At 41.0% G+C, this 25,315-nt stretch overlaps 1 protein-coding gene across 3 annotated transcripts in view; it reads left to right on the plus strand.

Annotated features, from left to right (window-relative positions):
• FAT3 (FAT atypical cadherin 3) overlaps positions 1-25,315 on the plus strand; it is a 679,183-nt gene that overhangs the window by 585,033 nt on the left and 68,835 nt on the right. For all 3 annotated transcript variants that reach the window (XM_034933534.3, XM_034933535.3, XM_003813776.5), the window contains 3 exons: positions 2,854-3,050; positions 4,062-4,215; positions 7,547-7,780. In XM_034933534.3, the coding sequence (XP_034789425.3) occupies positions 2,854-3,050; positions 4,062-4,215; positions 7,547-7,780 (585 nt within the window). The remainder of the gene's footprint in view (positions 1-2,853; positions 3,051-4,061; positions 4,216-7,546; positions 7,781-25,315) is intronic.

The following is a 25,315-nucleotide window of genomic DNA, read 5'->3' on the forward strand; positions in this document are numbered from 1 at the left end:
GAGCAAAACAAATAGCTTGATCACAGTAAGCTTCACATGCACACTTCCCCTGGCCATAGCAACACATGTGCACACATGTACACACATTAGATGGAATGGTTTGATCCTTCCCTGAGAAATCCTAAATTATCACTACAAATCAAGGGGTATTTCTTCTGACAACCAAAATTTTTTGGATTTCTTTTCTGTCTTTCAGAATAGCAAGTAGCAATTCAAGAGGAAAGCCAAGATAGACAAAGTCAGTCATTAGGAAGGCACAGAAAATGTCGCTGTTGCCCTGGGAGGCTAAGGATTTCATGTCAGAGTGGTTTCCTGGGGGGCAGGTGACCTTTAACTGAAAGAGGAGAGGGTTGGCATTGTGGGAAGGTTCTCCCTAAAAACTATTTGGGGGGTGGGTTAAAGCTAATATTTTGATGTTGTCACATTCAAAGGCAGAACATAAACAAAGTGCCAAAAGATTGTAAAGAATCATCAATACTTGTAGTCAGGTGGCTTCCGTTTAGAAAAACTACATCATTCAGAGTGAAAAATGAATTAATTAGAATGCCCTTAGGACGTAGAATCTGCTTGAGTATGTTAGTAGGAAAGTTAATTAATCACTGCAGAATAAGATCCACAGTAGAGCAAATGTGTCAATGCTTGGGGTTGCCACACTTTTCGGCATGATTCCCTTCCTTTTTCTTCATGGGACTGTTCTCTTGGTGATGTTTTCCCCTTGAAACACTTTATGATCTATCTGAGACCTCCTTTTTTGATTAAAATATGTATTTCTGCAGTTAAAACATGAAAGAAGAAAGAGGTGAGTGAAGCATGACTTTAATTCATTTGCATTTATTTTCAGGAAAAAAAGCTTCTTAGGCATTCTGAAGAGTCCTTTTCTATTTGGAGAAACTGTAAAATACTCAGCCTTAATTATTTATAGATAGCCTCTGAATTGTCAATGGATGATTTAAAGGGACTATCCCATCAACTTTACCAAAGTAATGAGTACAGAGTAGCTTAAAGCTACTGTTACTATTAGCAGTGCCAACCACCAACTGATTTTAATTAGATTTAACTTTTGCTCTTGATGTAACACAACTTGGCTGTGCTGCCTCCGATTAACAAAGGACCATTAATCATTTTATGTAACAAAAGAGCACTGTGGGCCTGCACTGAAAGCATTTAATAGAGAGGTTAAGTTTGTGTGCACTGAAATAATATTCAACTAAAGCATAATTGAATCCTGGCCAGTGGTGGAGGAAAGTGATATCCCAGGGAGGACCCTGAAGCTCCCTAGAGCAGGGTTGCTCAGCCACACCGCTATTGACATATGAGGCCAGATCATTCTTTGCTGAGGAAGGCTGTCCTGTGCACTGTAGGATGTGTGGCAGCATCCCTGGCCTCTACCCACTAAATGCCAGTAGCACATACCACCACCATCACTTCCCTCCCACCAATGTGACAAGCAAAAATGTCTCCAGACATTGACACATATCCCCACAGAGGGGAAGGGCACAGTTGTCCCCAATTGAGAACCACTGCCCCAGAGGAATAGGCAGCTCTCACCTTTTCTGCACTGTCTGGCTGATTTGGTTTCATTGTATTCCACTGTGGCTTGCCCCCACTCCCAGTGCTGAGGCCCTCAGACTGAGCAGCCCCTTGCCTTATAAGCAAGAATGCAGTCTGGCACTCAGAATCCCACCCCTTCCCACTCAGTCTCTTCAGTAGGACCCCGATATTTGCCCTCTGCTTTTTAAAGATTCATTGTAAGTGTGAGATATGGCTCCAAGTTTTCAATGAAGTAGCAGTTGGCATGCAGTATACTTCCCTTACTTGTTTATTTTCAGTCTTTCCCTCCAGAATGTGATCTCTGCTGAGACAGCAGATATTTTTGCTGGTTTTGTCCACTGATGTAGCCCTGCTGCCTAGAACAATGCCTGGCCCAGGGTATATGATAAATACTTGAATGCCCAAATAAATGAAATAGTGATCATCAAACCTGACTCCTGACTTACTGCCAGTGGTCTTCTCAGTCTTTCTCGGTGTCTGAAATGACATTTTTCCCTTCTTACGGATTACGTCAAGGTCATCATCTTCTTCCTTCCTCCTCCTATCTTGTTCCCCAAGCTGCTTTTGCCCCCATGTAGCTTAATGATGTGGAAAAGTCATATTGCTGGGACCACTGTCCATGCTTCAGCATCTTAGAAAGCTGTTCCACTTCATCTGTTTTCTTTTCTTCCATGTTCCCCAGCTTCACTCTGATACATTTGGTCTAATTGCAATGCTTATCTTTGAACTGGTTTTTAAATGACCCCTCGTTAGGGCTATTTAACACTAATGGGCCCTCCTCTGTCGTGAAAACTTTTCTCCGCCAAACTCCAGTTCTTATGAGAAGAGCGCAGCTGCATGATAAAGGCTTCATTAAAAGATTCCTTAATAGAACTAACTGCCTTTCCTTGACTGCATAATCAACGGCTAATGAAATTGTCTTGGTAACAAGAGCTAGAGTGTATTACATCCTCTCTTGAGACTAAATGGAAAGACAATTGTGTCAGCCTGAGAAGACGATTGATTGTTCACAGTTTGAATTTGATTGTTCTTAAGGGGAACTAAACAAGAGATCATCTCCAGCTTCTCTAAGTGGATTTTATTATCTTGGAAAGTTACTGTTTTGCTTTCCACAGAAGCCAAGCATATAAATATCATGCTTTGTTGCCCAAGAATCAAAGGGAGTCTCAGTATCTTTGTAGTATCCTAAATGATACAGTTTAAGGAGTACCTGGATGACTCCACATGCACCTCTCAAGGTAGATGTAGATTAAGACATTTCATTGCACATCTTCAAAAGCTCTTTTGTTTTTTTAACTGCAGGAGGAAACCCTCGAGGAAGGTTTGCTCTGGGCCTGGTGCAAAGTGAGTGGAAGGTCTATGTGAAGAGGCCTCTAGACAGAGAAGAACAGGACATTTACTTTCTCAATATCACTGCCACTGATGGGCTTTTTGTCACACAGGCCATGGTGGAAGTGAGCGTCAGTGATGTGAATGACAATAGCCCAGTGTGTGATCAGGTGAGAATTGGGGATAGGGTTCTGCTTTTACTCTGCTTCTCCAAAATTAAATAAAAACCCATTTCACTTTTCTTCTTAAGGCCAGGCAAACTTCTGCTTTTATCTGCAATTGGGTGTGGGTATAAGAGGGTAGGAGGTGAAGTTTAGGAAGAAATATTGAAAACATGAAAAGAGTATAGGTAGCAAGATCAGATACCTAATTTTGTACCCTGCCCCCAACAAAAAAAAAAAAAGAAAGAAACCAATGTCTTAAATAATTTTTTGAGTAATTCATAAAGGACTTTAGGACTTATTCTGTTTAAATCACTGATATCATAAAAGAGAAATGGACCACTCTACAGGATGTTAACTTGTTTATATAAGTTTACACATTTGGTTAATGGCAATGTTGGTGCTGAACACTGGTCTCCAGGCTCCTTATGAAGTGGCCTTTCTACTACTATATAAAATATAATGCCATTGCAAGGTACAAGTACTAGATTTTATTTTCTCTCATACTGAAATTAAATCACTATTTATTCTTTTCTATCATGTGGACCAAGAGACAATATTGGTGTCCTATAGATTAGAAAAGTACTGCAAATAGATTTAATCTCTCATACTAATGCCAAATGCTGGTAGTGGCTCTTTAAAGAGTTGAAGAGAATTCCTAGGACTTATTGGGGCTCAAGAGAAAAACAGACAGCCATGGTCAATGTGTGGTGTGTGTTATGGTTCCGCAAGAGTGGGGATGTTCCTCTGTTTTCTTTGCCATGGTACTCTTAGTGCCTAGAATGGTACATATAGTGGATGCTCAATAAATATTTGTTAAATGAATAAGCATGGGAGTGGAAGAGCAGCAGATATACTGTGTTTCATAATATATTGGAATATGTTTCTGTAGTGAAGGAAAAAAATAACAAAAGCTAAATTATATAAATGAATTTTTAAAGAAATCCTATATAATGCTAAATATGGCAATTGCCCCCACAAATACTAATGATTTTATTACCTTTCTTCACCTTTGTCCAGGTTGCATATACAGCATTACTTCCTGAAGACATTCCATCAAATAAAATCATCCTGAAAGTCAGTGCAAAGGATGCTGATATTGGATCCAATGGAGATATACGATACTCACTCTATGGATCTGGAAACAGTGAATTTTATCTAGATCCAGAAAGTGGTAAGCTAAAATTTATTCTTGAGATAAATGTCATTGTTAATTCATGAGAGAAGTTAAACTTATGTGGTCTCATTACTAGTAAATAGTTAGTAGTATACTTACTCTTATAGGGATGGAGAGAAATTTTCCCTTCCATCCTTTCTGAATGTTTGCTGAAATGAACTGACCACAGACAGATTAACAGGAGAAAAGGCATATGGATTTACTTATGTGAACGTGGGTACCACAGCCCCAAAAATAACAGACCCAAAGAAAAGCCAGATGGTTAAGGCTGTTGCTAGGGGAGAGGGAAGTTGGGGGACTGTAGGCAATTTTAGAGGAGTAGTCAATGATTTTTAGGGGAAATGAATAATCTGGAGGGCATCCATTATTTTGTAAATAATTCTCCTAGGAAACTCAATGGAACTGGAAAATGTGGGGAGGTGACGGATTGAACTGACTGTGAACAAAGGTTATCTAGTTATGCAGATAAAGTCTCCCAGTTAATCTCTAGGAGCTTCCCTCAGAAGAAGAGATGAAAAATCTGTCTGGACATGGTGATGACTTTTAGTCTCTTTTCTCTTCTCTGGTGGTGAATCTTTCCCAGTTATTTGATGAGATTTCTATGGAGGGGGATCTTAAGACAAATGCATTTCTTTTGGAAAGAAGTTTTCTTAGTCAGATGAGGAAATTTCAAAGAGAGTCTTCACCTGCACTTGAGAGAAATGAGGGAAATAAGAGAAAGTTTGAAAGTTCTTGGTTCTAAGGCAGCTTTAAGGCCTTCCAAATTTTTTTTAATTCAAGGTGCTCAGCATGTCAAAGCACCATACTTTGGGGTATCATTCTCTGTACCCCAAGAATATGATGCTCAGTATCTTGGGCTCTAAGAAATTGTAGGGGCATATCCAAATATGGGTACTCTGGACCACAGAAACTTTTTATTTCCTTTGTAAAACTTGCCCAGACTTTACCTACATTTATTAGCATCAAGTAAGCGGACATCTCTGTTTGCTTCTCTTGTTTCTCGTATCTGTAAGTTTTAAGGTATATGCTCGTAACAGGTATAAATGAAGTTATATCACAAATGCAGGTTGCCACGAAAACCAGACAGCAATTTATAGGAAGGAGAATTTTTCTCACTTTGAAATGGCTTTAGGGTCCTTTTCTGATTCTTATTAACACAGTTGTCTAGTTTTTATTAAACTTTCTTGCCTAGTTTCTCCAAACCTATAAGCCCTCAGATTTGCTTGGTTGTATATTCAGGTAAAATTGACAAGGTGCAAGGTTATGTAAGCTAAAGGCAGATGCCTGCATTGAAGGCCAGAGCTAATGGAAAAACCTTTTATATGGTAGCAAATTATTTTAGTTTTGTAGATTAGATGACCCATCCAATGACATTTTAAATTTAAGCGTAAAGATTGGCTGTCTTGCATATTTTCAGTGTTGTGTTGGTTCTAGTGAACAATAACTGACTATTGAGTCTCCAGAAAGGTAGTGGCTCCTCCCTGCCCCACTCTCGTAAGAGGTTGCATCCTACAAGGAAGCACTGACTTAGCTACATGGGAATATACTACTCAGCTATATGGGCCTGGTGATTATTTATTCAAAAGGTAACATTTATTGAGTAGCCAGTAGACATAAAAGTACTTTATGGGATATTTGTGGTAGACTCCAAGATAAACAAAATAAATCATGCCCAGGGGATATTGTAATCCAGTAGGGAAGACAGGCAAGTTAACCAATAATAAGAATCATGAAAGGCACAATGAAATGAGTGTTCAGGAGAAACATAAGGGGAGCTATATCTGGGCACAGATGAAGATGTAACTAATATTCTGATAAGAGGAAAAAGGAAACTGCTTAAAGGAAGAACTAGCATTTGAACTCAGCCAGGATTCTCAGTGGCTTAAACAGGACACTGCAAGTTATAGGAACAGCGTGAGCAGAGAGCATAGCGCATCCAGGTAATGTCATATACTAAAGTGGAGGGAAAACTACTTTAGGCCAGATTGTGGAGTGTCTTGAATGTCCCAATGAAAATCCCTGGATGCTTTTTGAGTAGGAGAGGGAAATGATCCAACCTGTATCTGAGAACTGGCTGGCCATAGCCAGGAAGCTAAAAGATGAACTGCCTTAATAAGTATAGGTAGCTTTGGCCAGCACGGTGACTCACATCTGTAATCCCTGCACTTTGGGAGGCCGAGGTGGGTGGATCACAAAGTCAGGAGATCAAGACCATCCTGGTTAACACAGTGAAACCCCGTCTCCACTAAAAATACAAAAAAATTAGCCAGGCATGGTGGCAGGCACCTGTAGTCCCAGCTACTTGGGAGGCTGAGGCAGGAGAATGGTGTGAACCCAGGAGGCAGAGCTTGCAGTGAGCCGAGATCATGCCACTGCACTCCAGCCTGGGCGACAGAGCAAGACTCAGTCTCAAAAAAAAAAATAAATAAAATAAATAAATAAATGAATATAGGTAGCTTCATCCAAATAATATCTACTAATTTTATTTAAGAGTGATAATATTTCGTGAGTCATACTTTCCACCAAATAACATTTATTCAGGTTTGTCACTGTGCTTGTTGTCATTATCTTATGAAACTTAAACAACAAAAATATCTCCACAAAAGCTGGTTTCCAGCACCAATGCAGCTATTCCAGTGGTTAAAATATAGACATAACATTACTCCATGCGGGATGCTAAGGAACTGCTTTTCCATGCTCCTCAAGTTTTCTCCGACTTGACTCCTCCCCAAGCAATGTCAGGCCCTTCCACAATCCAGCAAGTTAAGGGTTAACCCTTACACAATAGGGGTCCTTCAAGACCCTGCCGCCCTAAAGCCAGCTTCTGTTTTCATTACCTGTTTTCCTGTAAATGATAGAGCAAAAAGTTGAGTATCTGGAGGCAAAGAGACTGCCTTTCTGGGTCTATGGGTTGTTGACAATATTGACCATCAGAGAACCAGATATACCAGTCCATTCTCTGTGTGTTTTCTGGACATATAGCAGAAATCCAGAGACTGATCTGCAGAGTAGATCTTGAGAGGTTTAAAGAGGTTTGAAGCTTCTCCGTGTAGCCAAAAGAAAGAGCCCCTTATACCAGCGGTTTCAAAAAGGGATTAATTAATTTGAAGGTCACACAGCTGTTTTGTTTTTGCATCTAGAATCCCATACATTTTTCCCTGACACATAAACTGTTGAATTTGCTACATTTTTAAAGTATGGGACACTTGGGCCAAATGATGTTAGTCCTTCCTATGTTGAGAATTGTTTGTATAATTGGTCCTCTGCTCTCCAAAGAAAAACAGTTTTTAAAAACTCAGACCAATCATGCTGCCATTTATTTTCACAGGCGAGTTAAAAACCTTGGCTCTGTTGGACCGGGAGAGGATCCCCGTGTACAGCCTGATGGCCAAGGCCACTGACGGGGGTGGCAGGTTCTGCCAGTCCAACATCCACCTAATCCTGGAGGATGTGAATGATAACCCCCCTGTGTTTTCTTCTGACCACTACAACACCTGTGTCTATGAGAACACAGCCACCAAGGCTCTGTTGACCAGAGTTCAAGCCGTGGACCCCGACATTGGTAAGTCAGTTGCAGGCATCTCCCTGTCACACAGTGGACACTTTGTCTTCAGGTGCTGCCATTCCTTTAGTTTTATAAGAACCTTAATCAACCCCCTTGGTTCTTTACCACGAGAACATGTACATTAAACCCCATTTCAGCTATTCAGCTAATACACTTCATATGCATGAGAAAAGTCTGCAAGTTGGCCCTCCTCTTTCTCGAGTTTGAAGAAGAGATACTAAGAAGTCTTTTACCTTTTAGCAAAGGAGTTTGGGTTGGTTTCTTTGGGTTTTGTTTTGTTGTTTTTAGATTTTGACCTTTTGAATAAAAATGATAGATTTCCTCATTGTTTTTTCCTCCTAAACATAGTCAAAAGGCTATGTTGTGAAGCAAGGAGAATTTGATTTGTTTCCATTTCTATGAAGAACTGGGTCACATGCTTTAGCTGAAATATGACAATCTCGATTTAATATAGTGCCCCATAGTGCAAAGACTAATTACTAAATGTGCTGCCAGTCCAACGTGAATTTTTTAAACTGCCATTTTCCAAAGCATTTTTGTCACATATAAACTGACATTGTTTGACAGAGTGGGGGTGGGGGAGATAAGGAATTAGAATTGAAAGTTGCTAATAAAGTTTATGCTCAGATCCACTTTACATAATGAGATGGTGAGTTAGAAAAGACTGGAGTTAATTGCTAGGTAGAACTTCTGAGAATGCATAAGTTATTGAGGTGACTGCATGATGGAATATAAATACAAAAGGGCATATAGACAGCCTCTCGGTTGTGCATTTTAAGAGCTGTAAATCAGAGTACTAGGAAATGATGAGGTGTGTCTGCTATGCTAAACAGGCCTTTATATAATTCAGTGTCATATTGCTTAATTCTGAATTGAAAGAAAAATTATTGGACTAACAGAAAAGTAAATACATGATAATTAGTTGAAAACAAACGTAGAGCCTGGGGCCTCTGCATATTTTCCCTTAGAGAAATTAGTGGCTACAATTTGAATTATTGCTGTTACCTCATTAGCATAATTTTCAAGGCTGAGAACCAACCCTTTAAAAGTCTACATATTAAAGAGCTTTGTGAAAAATGATAAACAAGAAAGACCTCTTATTGATATATATTTATGTAATACCTACAAATAGTCTCTTTTTTAAAGGAGGATTAGAAAACATTCTCTGGACTCTTATTAGCAGATGACTTTGGGGAAAGAAAACAGAATTAATGGAAATGAATCACTTAATCATTTTAAATTTGATTTTGAGAATGTATAATTAGGCCATAGATGATATTTTAAAAGCTGAAAGATTGGAATTTTTCTCCACACTCCATGAAGGAATTGAGTGTACCCAGGCTTCTAGACTGGACATGGACGTCTGATTAGTGCACATGGTGTTTTTTTGAAACATGAGGGGGTGGAGTGGGGTGTTACTGACTCACAGACGGTGTGCTTGGAGCTGTTTTGCAAGTTGTGAAGAACATGCTATGTCCTCCTTTCACTTCTTTTGAGTCAGATGGCCAGGTTGGGAGTTGGGGAGGAAGGAATGTCTAGATTCTGGGCATTTAACAGGGCAGAGATGATAAAGACTTTAAGGAACCAAAACTAGAATGAGGATCTTACCAGTACCTTGATCTACTCATTTTTTGATAATGAGTAAGAGCTTATATTCAAAGCTTCGAATAGAGACAGAGATTATAGGGGTGCTGCTGGCATCTATGTATAAAGTATAGTCACCAGGCCATTGCATCAGCCACAGGAAAACTGTGGCATAAGATACCAGATTTTAGTTCATTTTCTCAGTTTTTGTAGATTTCTTTTAGCTTTAAAATGTAAAAGAACTAAGACAGCTGAGGAAGAACCAATGCATATTTCTAACAACACAGACTGAGCACCTACTGTGCCTTAGCCAGCATACTGACGAAGTGGTTATGAAGGTCTTGGTCAGAGTAGACAGGAGATTCCAGTTGCAGCAGCATCAGTCTGAGCTGCAATCAAATGAATGCTGACATTCTTCAGAATCCCTGGGTATCAATGATTGGTACACTAATTTTCATTAGTGGCCTGATCAGAACACTTACTGCCTCAGAAGTGACCATTTCTCCATTTCCTAAGAGATTACAAACCAGTGTGAGCTGTGCACTAAGATTACCAGGTTGTTGAAGGTAGAATTTGTCTTGGAGCCAAACTGAACCTCTGTCTGGAAGCTGAGTTTGCACATCAATAGTCATTGCACACAAATCTGGCTTTCTAGTTTGGCCTCTATAGTGTTCAAAAGAGAGGCTGAAGTGGGCGGATCTCAAGGTCAGGAGTTCGTGACCAGCCTGGCCAATATGGTGAAACCCCATCTCTACTAAAAATACAAAAATTAGCCAGGCATGGTGGTACTACGCCTGTAGTCCCAGCTACTCGGGAAGCTGAGGCAGAAGAATTGCTTGAACCCAGGAGGCGGAGGTTGCAGTGAGCCAATATTGTGCCAGTGCACTCCAGCCTGGGCAACAGAGTGAGACTCCATCTCAAAAAAAAAAAAGAAAGAAGGAAACAAGGAAAGAAAAAAAACTTATAATAGCTGTTAATATTTAAAAGTCAGAATTTTATTAGAAATTTAGATTTCCAGCATTTTATTAAAAAAACAGCCCTCAGAAGGCCCTGCAATTCCAGGTACACAGGTCCCACATGGCAGGAGCTAAAGAGCAACTGCATCCTTGACACTGGCCACAGCACTAACCTTGCCTCCTGCTAGCCACTTTACTTGCTTATTGATATGGTTTGGCTGTGACCCCACCCAAACCATATCTTGAATTGTAGTTTCCATAATCCCCATGTGTCCTGGGAGACACCTGGTGGGAGGTAATTTAATCATGGGGGCGGTTATCCTCATGCTGTTCTCATGATAGTGAGTGAGTTCTCATGAGACCTGATGGTTTTATGAGGGGCTTTTCCCCCTTTTGTTTGGCACTTCCCCTTTCTGCCATCATGTGAAAAAGGATGTGTTTGCTTCCCTTTGACCTTCTGCTGTGATTGCAAGTTTCCTGAGGCCTCTCTAGCCATGCAGAACTGTGAGTCAATTAAACCTTTTCCCTTTATAAATTACCCAGTCTCCGGTATATCTTTATTAGCAGCATGAGAACGGACTAATATACTTGTGTTACCTCCTGACCTCGTTTGCAGATCCTTCTCTAGAATGACAAGGAAAGGTCTTATTTTTAAGCTTTTTATTTTGAAATAATTACAGGTTCACAGGAAGTTGCAAAATAATATATAGGGAATTCAAGTGCCCCTTCACCCAGCCCTTCTCCCACTGGTAACATCTTGCTTAACTATAGTATACCATCAGAGCTAGGAAATTGATCTTGGTACAATCCACAGAGTTTATTCAAATTTCAGGGTGTTTGCGTGTATATATTTCTATGCAATGTTATCACCTGTGCAGCTTCATTTAAGCACCACATTCATACATCACACGCCTCCCACTTGCTGCCCCTTTGGAGCCACACCCACCCACTCCCTGCACCTGCTTCCCAATCCCTAACCCCTGACAACCACTGACTTCCATATCTATAATTCTCTTATTTCAAAAATGCTATTTAAGTTAAATTATATAGTTTGTAACCTTTTGAGATTGGTCTTATTTTTTCACTCAGCATAATTCTCTTAAGATTCATCCAAGTTGTCTAATTGGTTTTTGATCCTGCTGAAGATCATTGGCTACATTTGTGTAAATGACAGGCATATTTGATTCATGAAACTTCTTTGGTTAAGCACATTGCTTTACCAGAAGTTGTAAATTATTCCACCAGTGCTATGATCTGAAATTTGTGTCCCTCTAAAATTCATACGTTGGAACCTAATTCCTCATGTGTCCATATTAAGAGATGCATCCTTTGGGAGGTGATTAGGTCCTGAGGGCTCTTCAGTGCCCTTATAAAAGAGGCTTGAGGGAGCCTGTTCTTCTCTTCTGTCATGCAAGAACATCTAGTGTCTGGTGGAGGCCCATTTCAAATAGAACGTGCCCCCACCAACACCAAATCTGCTGGTGCCTTGATCTTGGACTTCCCAGCCTCCAGAACTATGAGCAATAAATTTCTGTTGTTTATAAATTACGAAGTCTCAGGTATTTTTTATAGCCCAAACAGATTAAGACAGCCAGCAATTGACTACAAAATATACCGTTCATTGTGAATTGCAGAGAAAAGACAAGGATATAATCTGAAATCTGACTCTGTGACTTGCTAAACCTTCATATCCTGATTTAAGAAATTTAAAATATATTATTGCTTTTAGCCAAACAACTATTTTTCTATGAATCACTTATAATGAACTAACATTATTGTTAGAGTCATTGCCTGGGTCAGGAATAAAATAAAAACAGAAGAGGACAACATAATTTTACACCTATTTTATGAGTTCTAAGAAATACCGTGGCAACTCTCTAGATTTTAGCATGAAGTTCTTAGTTTTCCTGTCAATTGGAAATATCTTTGCTCCCATAAACTGGTGACATGACTTCATGACCCAACATTTATAAAAAAAGGGAAGTTAAAGGGTGAATAGTAGTAAAATGAATAGTTGTTAAAGGGAACACACATACCGTTAATAACACATGGACACAGGGAGGGGAACATTACACACTGGGGCCTGTTGGAGTGTAGGGGACAAGGGGAGGAAGAACATCAGGACAAATACCTAATGCATGTGGGAATTGAAAGCTAGATGATGGGTTGATAGGTGCAGCAAACCACCATGGCACATATATACCTGTGTAACAAACCTACACGTTCTGCGCATGTATCCCAGAACTTAAAGTAAAATTTTAAAAGAGCAAATTTCCCAGAATGAATAGGATTTCCACAGTCAGGGGTAGGAACGCATTCAGGAAGATAGGAGCCAGGAAGTTGGGAAAGTGTGGACCCAACTAAATAGTTGAGAGAACATCATGTAGTCCAAGAGGGAGGAGAGATTAATGAGATAGGAAAAGTAGACCGGGCCTGACTGTGGTTGTTTGTGAAGGCCACTTAATTAAACAGATGGAAATGAACCATTGAGCACATTTGAGAAAAGAAATAATGAATTTGGAGTTTGGGGGATGCTAATCTGATAGGAGCCTCTGAAATGAATTGGAACAAGGAAAACCAGGGACTAGGAAAGCTCCTAGGAGTGTATTAAGAAAAACAATAAGGGCCAAAATGAGAGTGGTGGCTTTGAGATTTAAAAATAAGGAGCTGGTGGGCTGGGCACGGTGGCTCACACCTGTAATCCCAGCACTTTGGGAGGCTGAGGAGGGCAGATCACAAGGTCGGGAGATCGAGACCATCCTGGCTAACACAGTGAAACCCTGTCTCTACTAAAAATACAAAAAATTCGCCAGGCGTGGCAGTGGGCACCTGTAGTCCCAGCTACTTGGGAGGCTGAGGCAGGAGAATGGCATGAACCCAGAAGGCAGAGCTTGCCATGAGCAGAGATCACGCCACCGCACTCCAGCCTGGGAGACAGAGCGAGACTCCATCTCAAAAAAAAACCAAGTAAATAAATAAATAAGGAGCTGGTGAAAGCCAGATTGAGATTTCAGATGTGAAATCTGTAGATTTTGGCAACTGACTAGACTGAAAGCAAGGTAGGCTATTTAGTCAAAATTTCAAACATGGACACCAGGTGAAGGTGCTGCATGAGCAGAAGTAGCATAGACGGTCAACAGTACCACCTGGCATGGAGAGGAAGATGAAACATGGGGACACATTGGGAATTCAAGTGTGAACCTCCAGAAGGAAGTCAGGAATAAAGACATGTTTGCTCATCGTGACAGTCTTGCCTTCAAGGGGTTTACAGTCATAGGGAGAAACAGGCTTGCACAACAAGATTCCAAGAAAATGATGAAGAATGTGGTAATAAAATCACATCTGTAAAACTAATGATTTTGTAAGGATTGGTCAGATAGCACATGTAAAATGCTACATAGGTCCATGTGGGAACATTACAATGTAAGCAATGAATTTTCAACTGGGACAACTCAGGAAGGATTCACCAAATGGTATTAGCACTTACCAAAATGCTAAGAGTTGGGACTTGAACTTGGATGGAGAGAGATAGACAGAGGAGTGAGACAGAGAGACAGATAGATGGAGAGATGAGTGTTAGCCAGGACAGGCTTGGCAAGACTGAGATCATTTGTAGGAAGTCTCAGTGGCTTAGCAAAGCAAAAGCTTATTTCTTGCCCAGGTGAAGTACAGGTCAGTGCGAGTCTATCTAGTGACTCAGAAATCTGGTCCCTCCATCCTGTCATCTCCACCTTCTGACCTTTGGCTTCCAAGGTCACAGCAGAGGGGAAGAGAGAGATGAAGGCAGCATGCCAGCTGTCACCTGCCTCAGCCTGGGAGAGACCACATCACTCCACCACTATCCACTGCCCAGAAGGAGTCCCTCAGGCTGGCCCACCTGCACAGGAGCAGGGACACATAGGGGAGGACTGGGGAGACTTGGTGAGCACTCATTACCTCTGCTGCAATGATGAAAGCAGGAAAGAACAACTGCCACAGTGGGTCCCAAAGAGGTCGGAGAAGGTGACATCACTCATGAGCAGGGAAAGTTAGCCTCAGGGGTGTGGAGGGACCACTTGGCTTTAGAAGTAAAAGGAAAGAGCTGGGTGTGGTGGCTCATGCCTGTAATCCCAGCACTTTGGGAGGCGGAGGCGGGCAGATCACTTCAGGTCAGTAGTTCAAGACCAGCCTGACCAACATGGTAAAACCCCATCTCTACTAAAAATACAAAAATTAGCCAGGTGTGGTGACGTGCGCCTGTAATCCCAGCTACTCGGGAGGCTGAGGCAGGAGAATCATTTGAGCCGAGGAGGTGGAGGTTGCAGTGAGCCGAGATCACCCCACTGCATTCCAGCCCAGGTGACAGAGTGAGACTCCATCTCAAAAAAAATCAAAACAAAAATAAAAAAGAAGTAAAAGGAAAGAGGCAGAAAGGGAAAATTGAAACACAAAGGAAGATGCTCAAAGGGAGATGCTAAGGAAACCCACTGAGAGGCACACACCTGCCCTCAGATGTCTCTATACAGGAAGGGACTGCCATCTGAGATAAGCAGGGCAGCAGCTGGGCTGAGTGCCCTGAGGAGATGCAGGAGTTTGTTTCAGGGTGAGGGGAAAGGTGAGTGGGAGTCAGTAAGAAATGAAGAAGAGAACATCTCACCCAGTGAGGGCTCTGTAGGTGCCAGATTATTTAATACATGAATGGGCAGTGGTCCCAATCAGTAATTGCATTAATAGAAAATATGAAAAATTCTGAGTCTTCCAGAATACTGCCTTTCCCCTAAAGTTAATAGTTTGATCCTCATATTAACAGAAAATTGGAAAGACACTAAGATAACTTATCTTTTGATAGAGCTTCCCTGTTTTGCCCCGAGTGTGTGTCTCAGCTGTCCTCAGCTTCCTCCATTTTGTGCTGGCATTCACTAATAATGGTGTAAGCTTGCTGTCTATGTTGGGAATTTGTTTAGTGAGTATTTCATGAGAGAGATAGCGTCTTGAGCCCTGCACTTTGCTCTCAGAGGGAAGATACTGGAATGAACTGGGTTTTCCAAAGCATAGCTCTTTTCAGAGGAAGTACAGGGCTGGGGCACCATTTGCCCTGACAGCATAGCTGCCTATGAAGGAGGAATGTATTTATTTGAGAGGAATGTGTGTGAAAGTGACCACTAACAATTGTTAGATGGAGATTTTTCTGACCAAACCACCTTCAGTGAATCTCTCCAGTGGTTTTCTTGCCTCTTCTGACCCATCTCGCCTTTTTTGTCTGCCACTTTTTGAGAGCCATTAACCGAGACTTAGGAAGAAAAGCTTGGAGGTGACAAAAGTCCACTGGAAATGTGGACGAGATGCTGCAACTGTAGTGGAAAAGCATCTCACATGCCCTGGGTTCTCAGTTTCCTGTATCTTCTTGGGACAGAGTCTGAGGAAGTGTTGCTCAAACCAATCTGTAAGAATCCAAAATGCTTGTCTATACCTGCAGCCCTAGACACTCCACTTTAAATTTGATAGCCAAAGCAAAGTTCCAACTCTCTGTGACGGTGTTTGATATCAAATCTTCTATCGTCAGCCTTCTGATTTCCCGAAGGAAAACAAACAAGGAAAACAATATACATTCAGCATTTACTCTCTAAAACTCCAGTCTATAAGGGGCTTGACTAAATATACTACCTTTGCATTGTGCCTCAAAAGCAAAAAAAAAAAAGAGGCACATCTGACAGAAGAGGTGAATCCTGAAGCATCCTTTTTCACTGGCATCAGTATGTGAGTGTGTGGGACAGAGAGAAGGGGCAGTCTGTGGCATCTGGAAGAAACTGGCTCTGTCCGTGTCTTCCATAGTGGAGGCATGCAAACATCCTGCCATTTTTCCCTTTTAGGATTTTCTAAGTAGACAGCTTCCTCGCAGCCTCATCCCTCAGCTGAGACAGCACCCCTGGGTTTCTCCAGACCCTGGAGATCAGGTCACAGGGATATCCCCAAATGTACCCAAGAAACACATCTAGTAACTGGATTGATCAAGAGCTCACAAGAGCATGGGGAAAGCTCTGATGATTAGTGACCTGGGGCAAGTCTTCAGCTTCTCCGAGCCTTTAGTTTCCTCTTCTGTAATGTGAGAATGACAGTAATGTTCCCTTTGCCGACCTCAAAGCATCAGTGTGAGATTGGCCCAAGACTGAATGAAAAGCACTTTGAACTTGTAAGGCCACATTTTCCTTCTCTGGAGTTAGATCTCCCTGTTCTGAGCTCCTACGCATGTCCTGATTATCCCGACAGACAGCTGCATGCACGTTTCTTCTCTACTAGTCTTGGACACTCCTAGGCAAGCTCAGTTACTAAATAAGAACTTTAAATGATAATCATAATATGGCTAATAACATCTGCTTTCAGAGCTTCTGCTCCACTTCAGGCACTGTGCCAAGTGCCTTAGATACATTATTCCCATTTCTCATAATAGCCCTGCAAGTTAGCGTACTTTTTCATTCTATTTAATATATGAATAAACTCTGAGGGGTTAAGTAACTTGCCCTGAGCCACAGCTAGTTAGTTGCAGGGCTGCAGACATCATGATAGGGGCCACAGGAGGGTTGGTTAACAGACATTCAATTAATAGTGATGCTATAGTCAAGGGTAGGACAGTGGTACTCAAAAAGTCTGGACCAACAGTCTCAGTATCACCTGGGAGCTTGTGGAAAATGCAATTTCTGAATAAGACTCTAGATCAGTGGTTCTCAAACTTCAGTGAGCATAAGAGCCACCTCGAGGGTGTATTTGAACAGATTGCTGGGTCCCTCCGCCAGAGTTTCTGACTCAGTAGGTCAGGGAAGGAACCTCCTGATAGTTTGCGTTTCAGACTAGTTCCCAGGTGATGTTGATGCTGCTGTTCCCAGAACCACACTTTGAATATCACTTGCTTAGGGATTCTTAATATTTTTGTGTCACAAACGCCTTAACAGTTTGGTAATACCTGTGGATCACCTCTCAGAATAATATTTTACATCTCATAAAATAAAATACAAAAAGTTACAAATAAAATAGTTTTGTCCAAGCATTTTTTAAGTTGTTGTATAGTAATGTGAATTTCTTTTTATATATTAAATAACAAAATCTAGTGCAGTAGGTCTGATAACTCCCATATTTCAAAGTAGTGGTAAGTAGAGGCAGGTACAACAACCATAAAATAATAAGAAAATATCTGATTTATACTGGTTACAAAACCACAGGTGCTGTTCATACCACAGTGACTTGTTGCCTACATTTATTGTGGAATGTGACACTAAAGCCAGTTAGAGGTTAATGAAAATAAAGATGCCAATATTCCTCCGTTATGGTAGCAGCCTCTAAGATAACCCCAGTGATTCCCCACTTCCTGATATTCACACCCCTTCCCTTGAGAGTGGGCTGGACTTACTGACTCACATCTAATGAACAGGATATAGCAGAAGTGATGATATCACTTCAGAGATTAGGTTATAAGAAGACTGTGGCATCCATCTTGACAATGCTTTCTGTATTAGTCTGCTCAGACTGCCATAACGAAGTACCTGAGACTGGATGACTTAAACAACAAACATTTACTTTCTCACAGTTCTGGAGTCTGGGAATTTAAGTTCAGGGTGTCAGCATTGGTCAGGTTTTCTCCAGGGCTCTCTCCTTGGTTTGTAGACAGCTCCTTCTCACAGTGTGTTCACATGGCCTTACCTAGGTGCACCTGGATGTAGAGAGATCTGTCTTTCTTCTCTTCTTATGGGTCACTAATCCTATCACATTAGGACCCCACCCTTAAGACCTCATTTAACATTAATTACCTCCTAAAAGCCTTATCTCCAAAGCACTCTCAGTGGAGATTAGGGCCTCAACATATGAATTTTGGGAGATCACAATTCAATCTATAACACTCTTTCCTACTGTCTGTGGGATCACTTGCCCCAGGGGAAGACAGCTGTGGTATTGTGAGGCAGCCCTGAGAGAGGCTCACGTGATGAGGGGTCAAGGTCTATCAACAACTGCTCTTGAAAATGGACCCACCCTCCAACCTCCATTTGAGCTTCCAGATGAGACTGCAGCCCTGCCTGACAGCTTGACTGCAACCTCAAGAGAAATGCTGAGCCATAGATAACCAGCTAAAAAATGCCTGGATTCCTGATCCATAGAAACCATGAAATAATAAATATTTGTTTTGTTATGCTGTTAAGTTCTGGGGCAATTTAGCATGGAGCAAGAGAGAACTAGTATACTAATGCAAGTTCATGGGCATCTTCAAGTCTATCCACACATCCTTAAGGTTCCCTGATCATAGCCATTATCTTTTCACAGGTTCTACTCTCCAAGGAACAAGGGCTCTTGTGCAGATCAATGGCAATTAAAACAGGGCCCACCTTGGGAAGGAGCAGTGCATCTGTGTTGGGAGCACGGCTATTTGACATAGGCAGGGATGAGTGATGGTGGAAAGCTATTGGCTGCTCCTTGTTGCTATTCTCATGGATTCATGGGCCCTCCATGGGGCACTAGGTCCACTTCTTATGGAAATGCCATCCTATTAGATCTTAGGATGTTACCACTGAAAAGACCCTGAGACAAAATCCAGTCAAATCCTGAGGTCCGGAGACAAAGAGACTTTCCCAAGATGACTTAATTAGTGGCAAAGCTGGATTGAAAAGGAGATTATCATCACTTCAGCCTAATGCTTTTTTCTATACTCCAGTAATTTCTACAAGAAAATGTTTTGAAAGAGATTGATTCCATTCTGATTTCAGCCTGTTTTCTCTTAAGTAGCATCTATTCTTTGTTTTTCCTACTGCCTTAGATATTGTTATGTCTAACCTGCATAGGTCACTGATTTAATGTATTTTACCCCCTTCCCCAAAGCTGTTATTCTCCGAAGTGTTGAATCTTTGAAGGTGGCTAAGGGACTATTAAAATGTCAGTAAAAATTAAATAATCCTCCCTAAAGACTGAAAAACATGAGCCATTTTCTGGAGTACACTGTGGTCAAAGCCTTTTGTCTGTTGTAGATATCAAAAATATCATCTTCTGTTTTAAGTCTTTCTCTAGAAAGCTCAAAAAACACGCATGTGATCTTACCAGGGAATGAACAGATCTGGATGCTCCCACCTATAGATGGAGAAATTAAGGTTCAAAAACGTTAAGTGGCCCCTCCCAAGGCATCTGTTAAATGGAGTGATCTGAGCAAAGGGCTCTGGGCTCCATAAACCCCTCCCTGAATTATTTACCTCCTACCAGTGTTAGGACACCTTCTACAGTGTCTGCAACCAGATGCAGGGCCATGACACTCTACGATTTCTGTGTCAGAATCCTCTGGAGAGTTTTTAAAAATAAACAGGCTAAACAAACAAACAAGCAAGGGCTCCATCTCCAGAACCTGATTTAGAAAGTCTGGGAGAGAGCTGGACATTTTTTTTTCTCTGCAGTTGATTATAATGCCTTTCCCTATTTAGAAGTTTTTGCCTTTGACACACGTAAGTTCTTGTTATCATTACCCTTTTAAACATCCAGTTTCTTCCAAACAGGGATCAAAACACTAGCTGTCAAAGGAAACAGCTAATTCCTTCCAAAAAGGAGGTATCTTAAGCAAGTGTTTTAGCACAGTCCCCCATTAGCAGGGAATTCTGACCCATAACAGTTGATCATAGTGGTTCTTTCGCAGAAGCTCCCTCACTCATGTGCTACCTCATTTGTAGACGCCACAGGTTGGTTAAAAAAAAAAAAAGCCTCTGAACTGCTAATTTGGATCAGTCTGGATCGAACACTCGGCAATGCAGAGGACGGATTTAAGGCAGTACTAATATAGCTAGGAAAATCTCCATCCACCCCTGGGCATTTTCTGCAGAAAATCCAAGGACCCCAAGCTTTGACTCCCTGCCTCTCCAGGGCATGTTGAGGCTTTGTGAAATGTGCTTATCAGCTTTGCTGCAGGATACATCCTACCACTTCACCTTGTGAGGCCTCCTTGACAGGCACGATTATGTTGTCCATCATCTGCTCGTAAGCTCTTTTAATAACTTCTCACATATTACAAAACACTTTCCACCCACGCATGCTCTCCACCTTGCTCCTTCCAATCTTTCTTTTTCTCTTTCTGCTAATTTATCCATTAACTTAGGCCCAGTTTCTAGTTTATGCTAACTATAATTGGTTATAACACCTCTGGTAACTTGCAGTTGCCTCTGAAAATGGACAGTTTCAGCTTCTACTGTTCTAAACTTAGGGATTTAACAATGCTGAACCATTTATCCTTCTCTGAGTATACCTTGCAATTTCAGCATTGTTAACTTCACACATGTTCTCACCATTTGTAATGCCCTTTCTTCTTGTCACTCTTCCACCTTATTTTGCTACTGACAACTCCTATCTTTCCTTCAGGACTCAATCCATTTGTTTTCTTCTCTGAGAAACTTCCCTTGACCACTCCTCTCCAACAATCAACTCTATACATGCTTGTCTCCTGAGAAATGAGAGCCGTTTGAGAGGACATAAGTGGTGGGAGCCATCCTTCTTTGTATCCCCAGTGCCTGCCATGCAGCAGGAGTTAAGTATTTCTTGGATGAATGAATGAATGGATCCAGTGGTCACACTTAGTGGCCCATATAGAAAACCCGTTGCATGATCGTTGGGTAGCTATCCAGCACAGACATTCCATGTACCAATAAACATGGAGTTTTGAGTATTTAGTTGATGAATTAGTTTACTTACACTTAATCATCCCAGGTGTAGCTTCATGTCAAGCCATAGATAGTTGAAAAAGTTTAACCCAGATAAGGTGCAGCTTTTTAGGTATCACAGAAGGTATAACTATAATCTTATCCAGCAATGGGGCCAGTTTTATAGGTGTGCAGTCAAACAGAACTCCTTGCTTAGAAGGGCCCTGTGTTTCACTTAGTGCTCTCTTCTGGCTTGTGTTGAGTGTCTTAATACTGTTTAAACAAGAGTCCCTGTATTTTTATTTTGCATGGGAGCCCACAATCATGTTGTTGCTCCTACCCAGCAGAGCTACAGCCAGCCCAGTTGGAAAGTCCTCAACAGATTTTTGGTGCAGTCATCAGGGTCTCCTGGACTCTGTGACTGATGTTACCTTCTGTGTTTTTTGACTTCAAAAAACCGAGGGGCTACTGACCCCAGGAGCTGGTATTCTGCCCATGGGAATGTGCCAGTTTTAGTCATCACCCAATGAAGAACTTTTAAAAGGCACTTAAAACAGAAGTAATTAGGGAGTCTATTTAAAATTAATTGCCAACTGAAAAAGTAATTGCTAATTCCATGGGCCTCTTCATGGCAACTTCCTGTTTTATTTCATATTATCCACAGGCATATTTCAAACAGAGGAAAAAGGAGCCATTAATTTAAGCTGTTTCATTGCAGTGGGATTTTATTTGCCTTCCACAGAGAATGAGAGAAGAATTTTAGGCTAGCCATTTTGTTTGCTTAATTTAAGTATGAAAATCATTTTTAAGGCTGGGTGTGGTGGCTCACCCCTGTAATCCCAACACTTTGGGAGGCCGAGGTGGGTGGATCACCTGAGGTCAGGAGTTTGAGACCAGCCTGGCCAACATAGTGAAACCCCATCTCTACTAAAAATACAAAAATTAGCTGGGCATGGTGGTGTGTGCCTGTAATCCCAGCTACTCCGGAGGCTGAGGCAGGAGAAACGCTTGAACCCAGGAGGCAGAGGTTGCAGTGAGCTGAGATCACACCACTGCACTCCAGCCTGGGTGACAGAGTGAGACTCTGTCTCAAAAAAAAGAAAGAAAGAAAGAAAATCATTTTTAAATCACATTTCTTTAAATAACTTTATAATGAGACCTTGACAAAAGTGATTTTCTAAGTAAAGCCAGTGTCTTTCTGAAGATAAACTATAATGGAGAATAGAAATATCCAGAAAAAGTAGCCTATACAATATGTATCTTTTCTGCAATTTCGAGTGGTATGGATGTTGACAATTAAACTGTCCTGCAAAATAAATTGAGTATTTGATTGCACTCCAAAATTGATATTAAAGAATTATTTCTCATGTACATAATTTTTATAATAGTTCTTTTATTTATTACAAACATGGTGTGTGTTTACAAACATGCTCTTAACCTAGAAGGGTAAACAAAAAAGAAAACAAGTCATTTTTAACCATGGCTACCACTTTGATAGAAATCCCTTCTGCCTTTTTTTTTCCACAAAACCAGGCTCATAAACTAGATATTATTTTGTAACTTGCTTTTTTGATGACCTGCAACTATATTTCTATGCCGTTATATATTCTTTTACATCTTTATTGTGACATTGTAAATAGTATTCTATATACATCATATGACCGTGGGATGATGGATTCAACCAGTCCTCATTGTTAGAAAATTGGGTAAGTACCAGTTTTTTTCACAAATGCAAACATCTATTTAGCAAAAGCTTTGTGTATGTATATGAATGTTTTATATACATTGTTAAATATTAAAAAACTAAACATTCCTTAATAAAAGAAAGCAGTTTTTTCCACATTGTCCTTTTTCAAGGTTATTTAATTCTTTCAGCACATGCATTTGCAATGGACATATATGTGTACTGTGTGCATCACCTGCATATGTTATGTTAGCAGGAACGTATACTTGCTTTGGTCCCCTAGTTGTTTCTTCTGCGGTTCAACATTCATTGCTCTCTATGTGCCAGGGTCTGTGCTCAGTATTGGGGTTCAAAGATAATAAGACACAGTTCCTTTACCTAAAAGGTACATTAATCTACTGGGAGAGGGGATATGCATGTAACTAATGATAATGCAAAAAATAGAGGCAAAAATAACATTAAGGGAACACAGAGGAGGAAATAACTGAGGAAATTAAGGAAGCTGTTCCAGAGGAGACCCTGCAAAGCATATGTAGGATTTTGACAAGAGAAAGAGGTAAGAGAACATTCGGAGAAGAGGGCAAAGCACAAATGCAGACCAGGGAAGGAGATGTGTGGGGAGCCTTCAGGCAGCACTGGGGTAGACAGTACAGGATGGAAGTGGAGCTGGAGATGACACTGGAAAGGGGGGTTGGGACCAGATTGCAAAGGACTAGAATGCCATTCTCAAAAGTTTTTGCTTCTGTTTATAGGAAGTTGGAAGTCAGTTACTGTCTGAGAAGCTGGGGCAAGCCTGGATCCAGAATTTTAGAAACTTAACACTGGTTAAGTTTAGAGGACAGGGTATCAACTCTGCTGCAGTTTGCAATTAGGAGTCCCTTAAGGCAGTCTAGGCAAGAGAGAATGAGAGCCTCACCTGGCCACAAGACATTCAAGAGATATCTCAGAGGCAGAATCAAAACAACCCAGCATTCCAATTTATGTGAGAGAGGAAGTTAGAAGGTGACATGCAGAAAAGTAAACCTCTAAACTACTATGTCCAGTTCAAATAATTCTTCACCAAGTTGCTAAGCTTCCAGAGTTAGGGGTCATGTCTTTGGGACTCCACTTACTCTCAAGTCAATGCCTAGAGTAGTCAAGCAGACAGGTGGCACTTGGCAAGTCCTTATTAAATGGAAGTGTCATAGCCTGTGTCTCCTGCAAGAAAGACAGAAACCTTTCACTTCTCAAAAGAAACAAAACACTGTCTTTTAAGAATAAGGCCATGGCAAAGGAATGCAGTGACATAGTCAAGAACCCAAGCTTTGTTGATCATTTTTCTTCAAAGGATAATTCTTACAGTTTAAATAAGAGCGTGAGTTAATCACCAAGCCTGGGTCATAAAGACTGAAATCTAAACATACTTGTGGTATTTCAAGCACTGATGAATACGTATTAATAAAGCCAGGAGAAAGTGTTGGCTCAAAACCAACTTATTAGATAGCCTGCAGCATGGGATTGAGAAACTAACTGCAACAGGACAAGAAGGAACCTAAACGGATTGAAATGTTCTAGATCTTGATGAGGGCAGTGGATCCATGAAGGTAGACATTTGTCAGAATGTATGAGGTAGAGATTTAAAATGTACTAATGTTATGATATGTAATTATGACACCTCAATAAAGTTAATATAAAAATTAGAGATTAGAACCCACATTAAAAGTGTTGCTAAAATATGATTGTTGAAATTGCTTCACATTATTTCTTCCCAAGATACTTGCTCCTTTGAAGTTTAAATCCCTTTGTAAAAACCAGTTTACCGCAACTTAGTGCAACCCACATTTTTTGTGTGCCACCTGCAGGCTAGATCCCATGCAGGCAATGAGAGACATAGGAGTGAATGTCAGAGACAAGACCCTGCAGAGAAGTCAGGGCAGCTGCCAGCACAAGACACCAAACCAGGCAGAACATAGCTCTTTCTGGTTCCTTAAGTTTAGGGATCCTGATCTTAGGAGGAGGAGAGAAAATACTTTTTAAAGACCAGATCAAAAACAGCTCAGTGTATATGCTGTGTTGGTGACTCTTGCCATTTGGTTTCAGTGCTGATTTTAACACCTTTAGCAATCTCAGATTTAAAACTAAGTTATTCTGGCACCTGGTAGGTTAGATCCCCAGGGATGATCCTCTCACTGGGGGTTATTTCTCACTGAAGTGTAAGGACCTGTATAACTGTAAGCTGTATGTGTGAATTCTGAGCATTTAACCGAATGGTATGAATCTGCTGTGTTAAGTTTTCCTTCCATCCTGAAGATTCTAATAGCTTGTCATGACCCAGCTGAATGTGGATTTTTCCTTTGTTGATTCTGGCCCACTTAGGCCCAGGTCCAGCAACTTAATGAGCAGTTGCAGGGAGCATCCACTGGAAATAGAAATGAAACCAACTCCCTTTATTTAACTTGGAAAGGAGTCATAGTGCTGGAAAATAATCTTAGACCTCAACTGACCAGGGTTCTGCCACTCTAGAAATGCAGACCCAGGGAAATGAAGTGACTTGCCCAAGGACACTTGTGTAGTTTGGGCAGGCTGTGGCCTAGAGGTAAAGTCCCCTGTCTTCCAGTACTAGACCACATTGCCTTCATCTTAATGCATTTTAAACTGACTGTTATGTACAGTCCCATGTCCAAAAAGTCCAACCTTC

The sequence above is a fragment of the Pan paniscus genome, chromosome 9 (assembly GCF_029289425.2).
Source record: "Pan paniscus chromosome 9, NHGRI_mPanPan1-v2.0_pri, whole genome shotgun sequence".
Classification (NCBI taxonomy): Eukaryota; Metazoa; Chordata; class Mammalia; order Primates; family Hominidae; genus Pan; species Pan paniscus.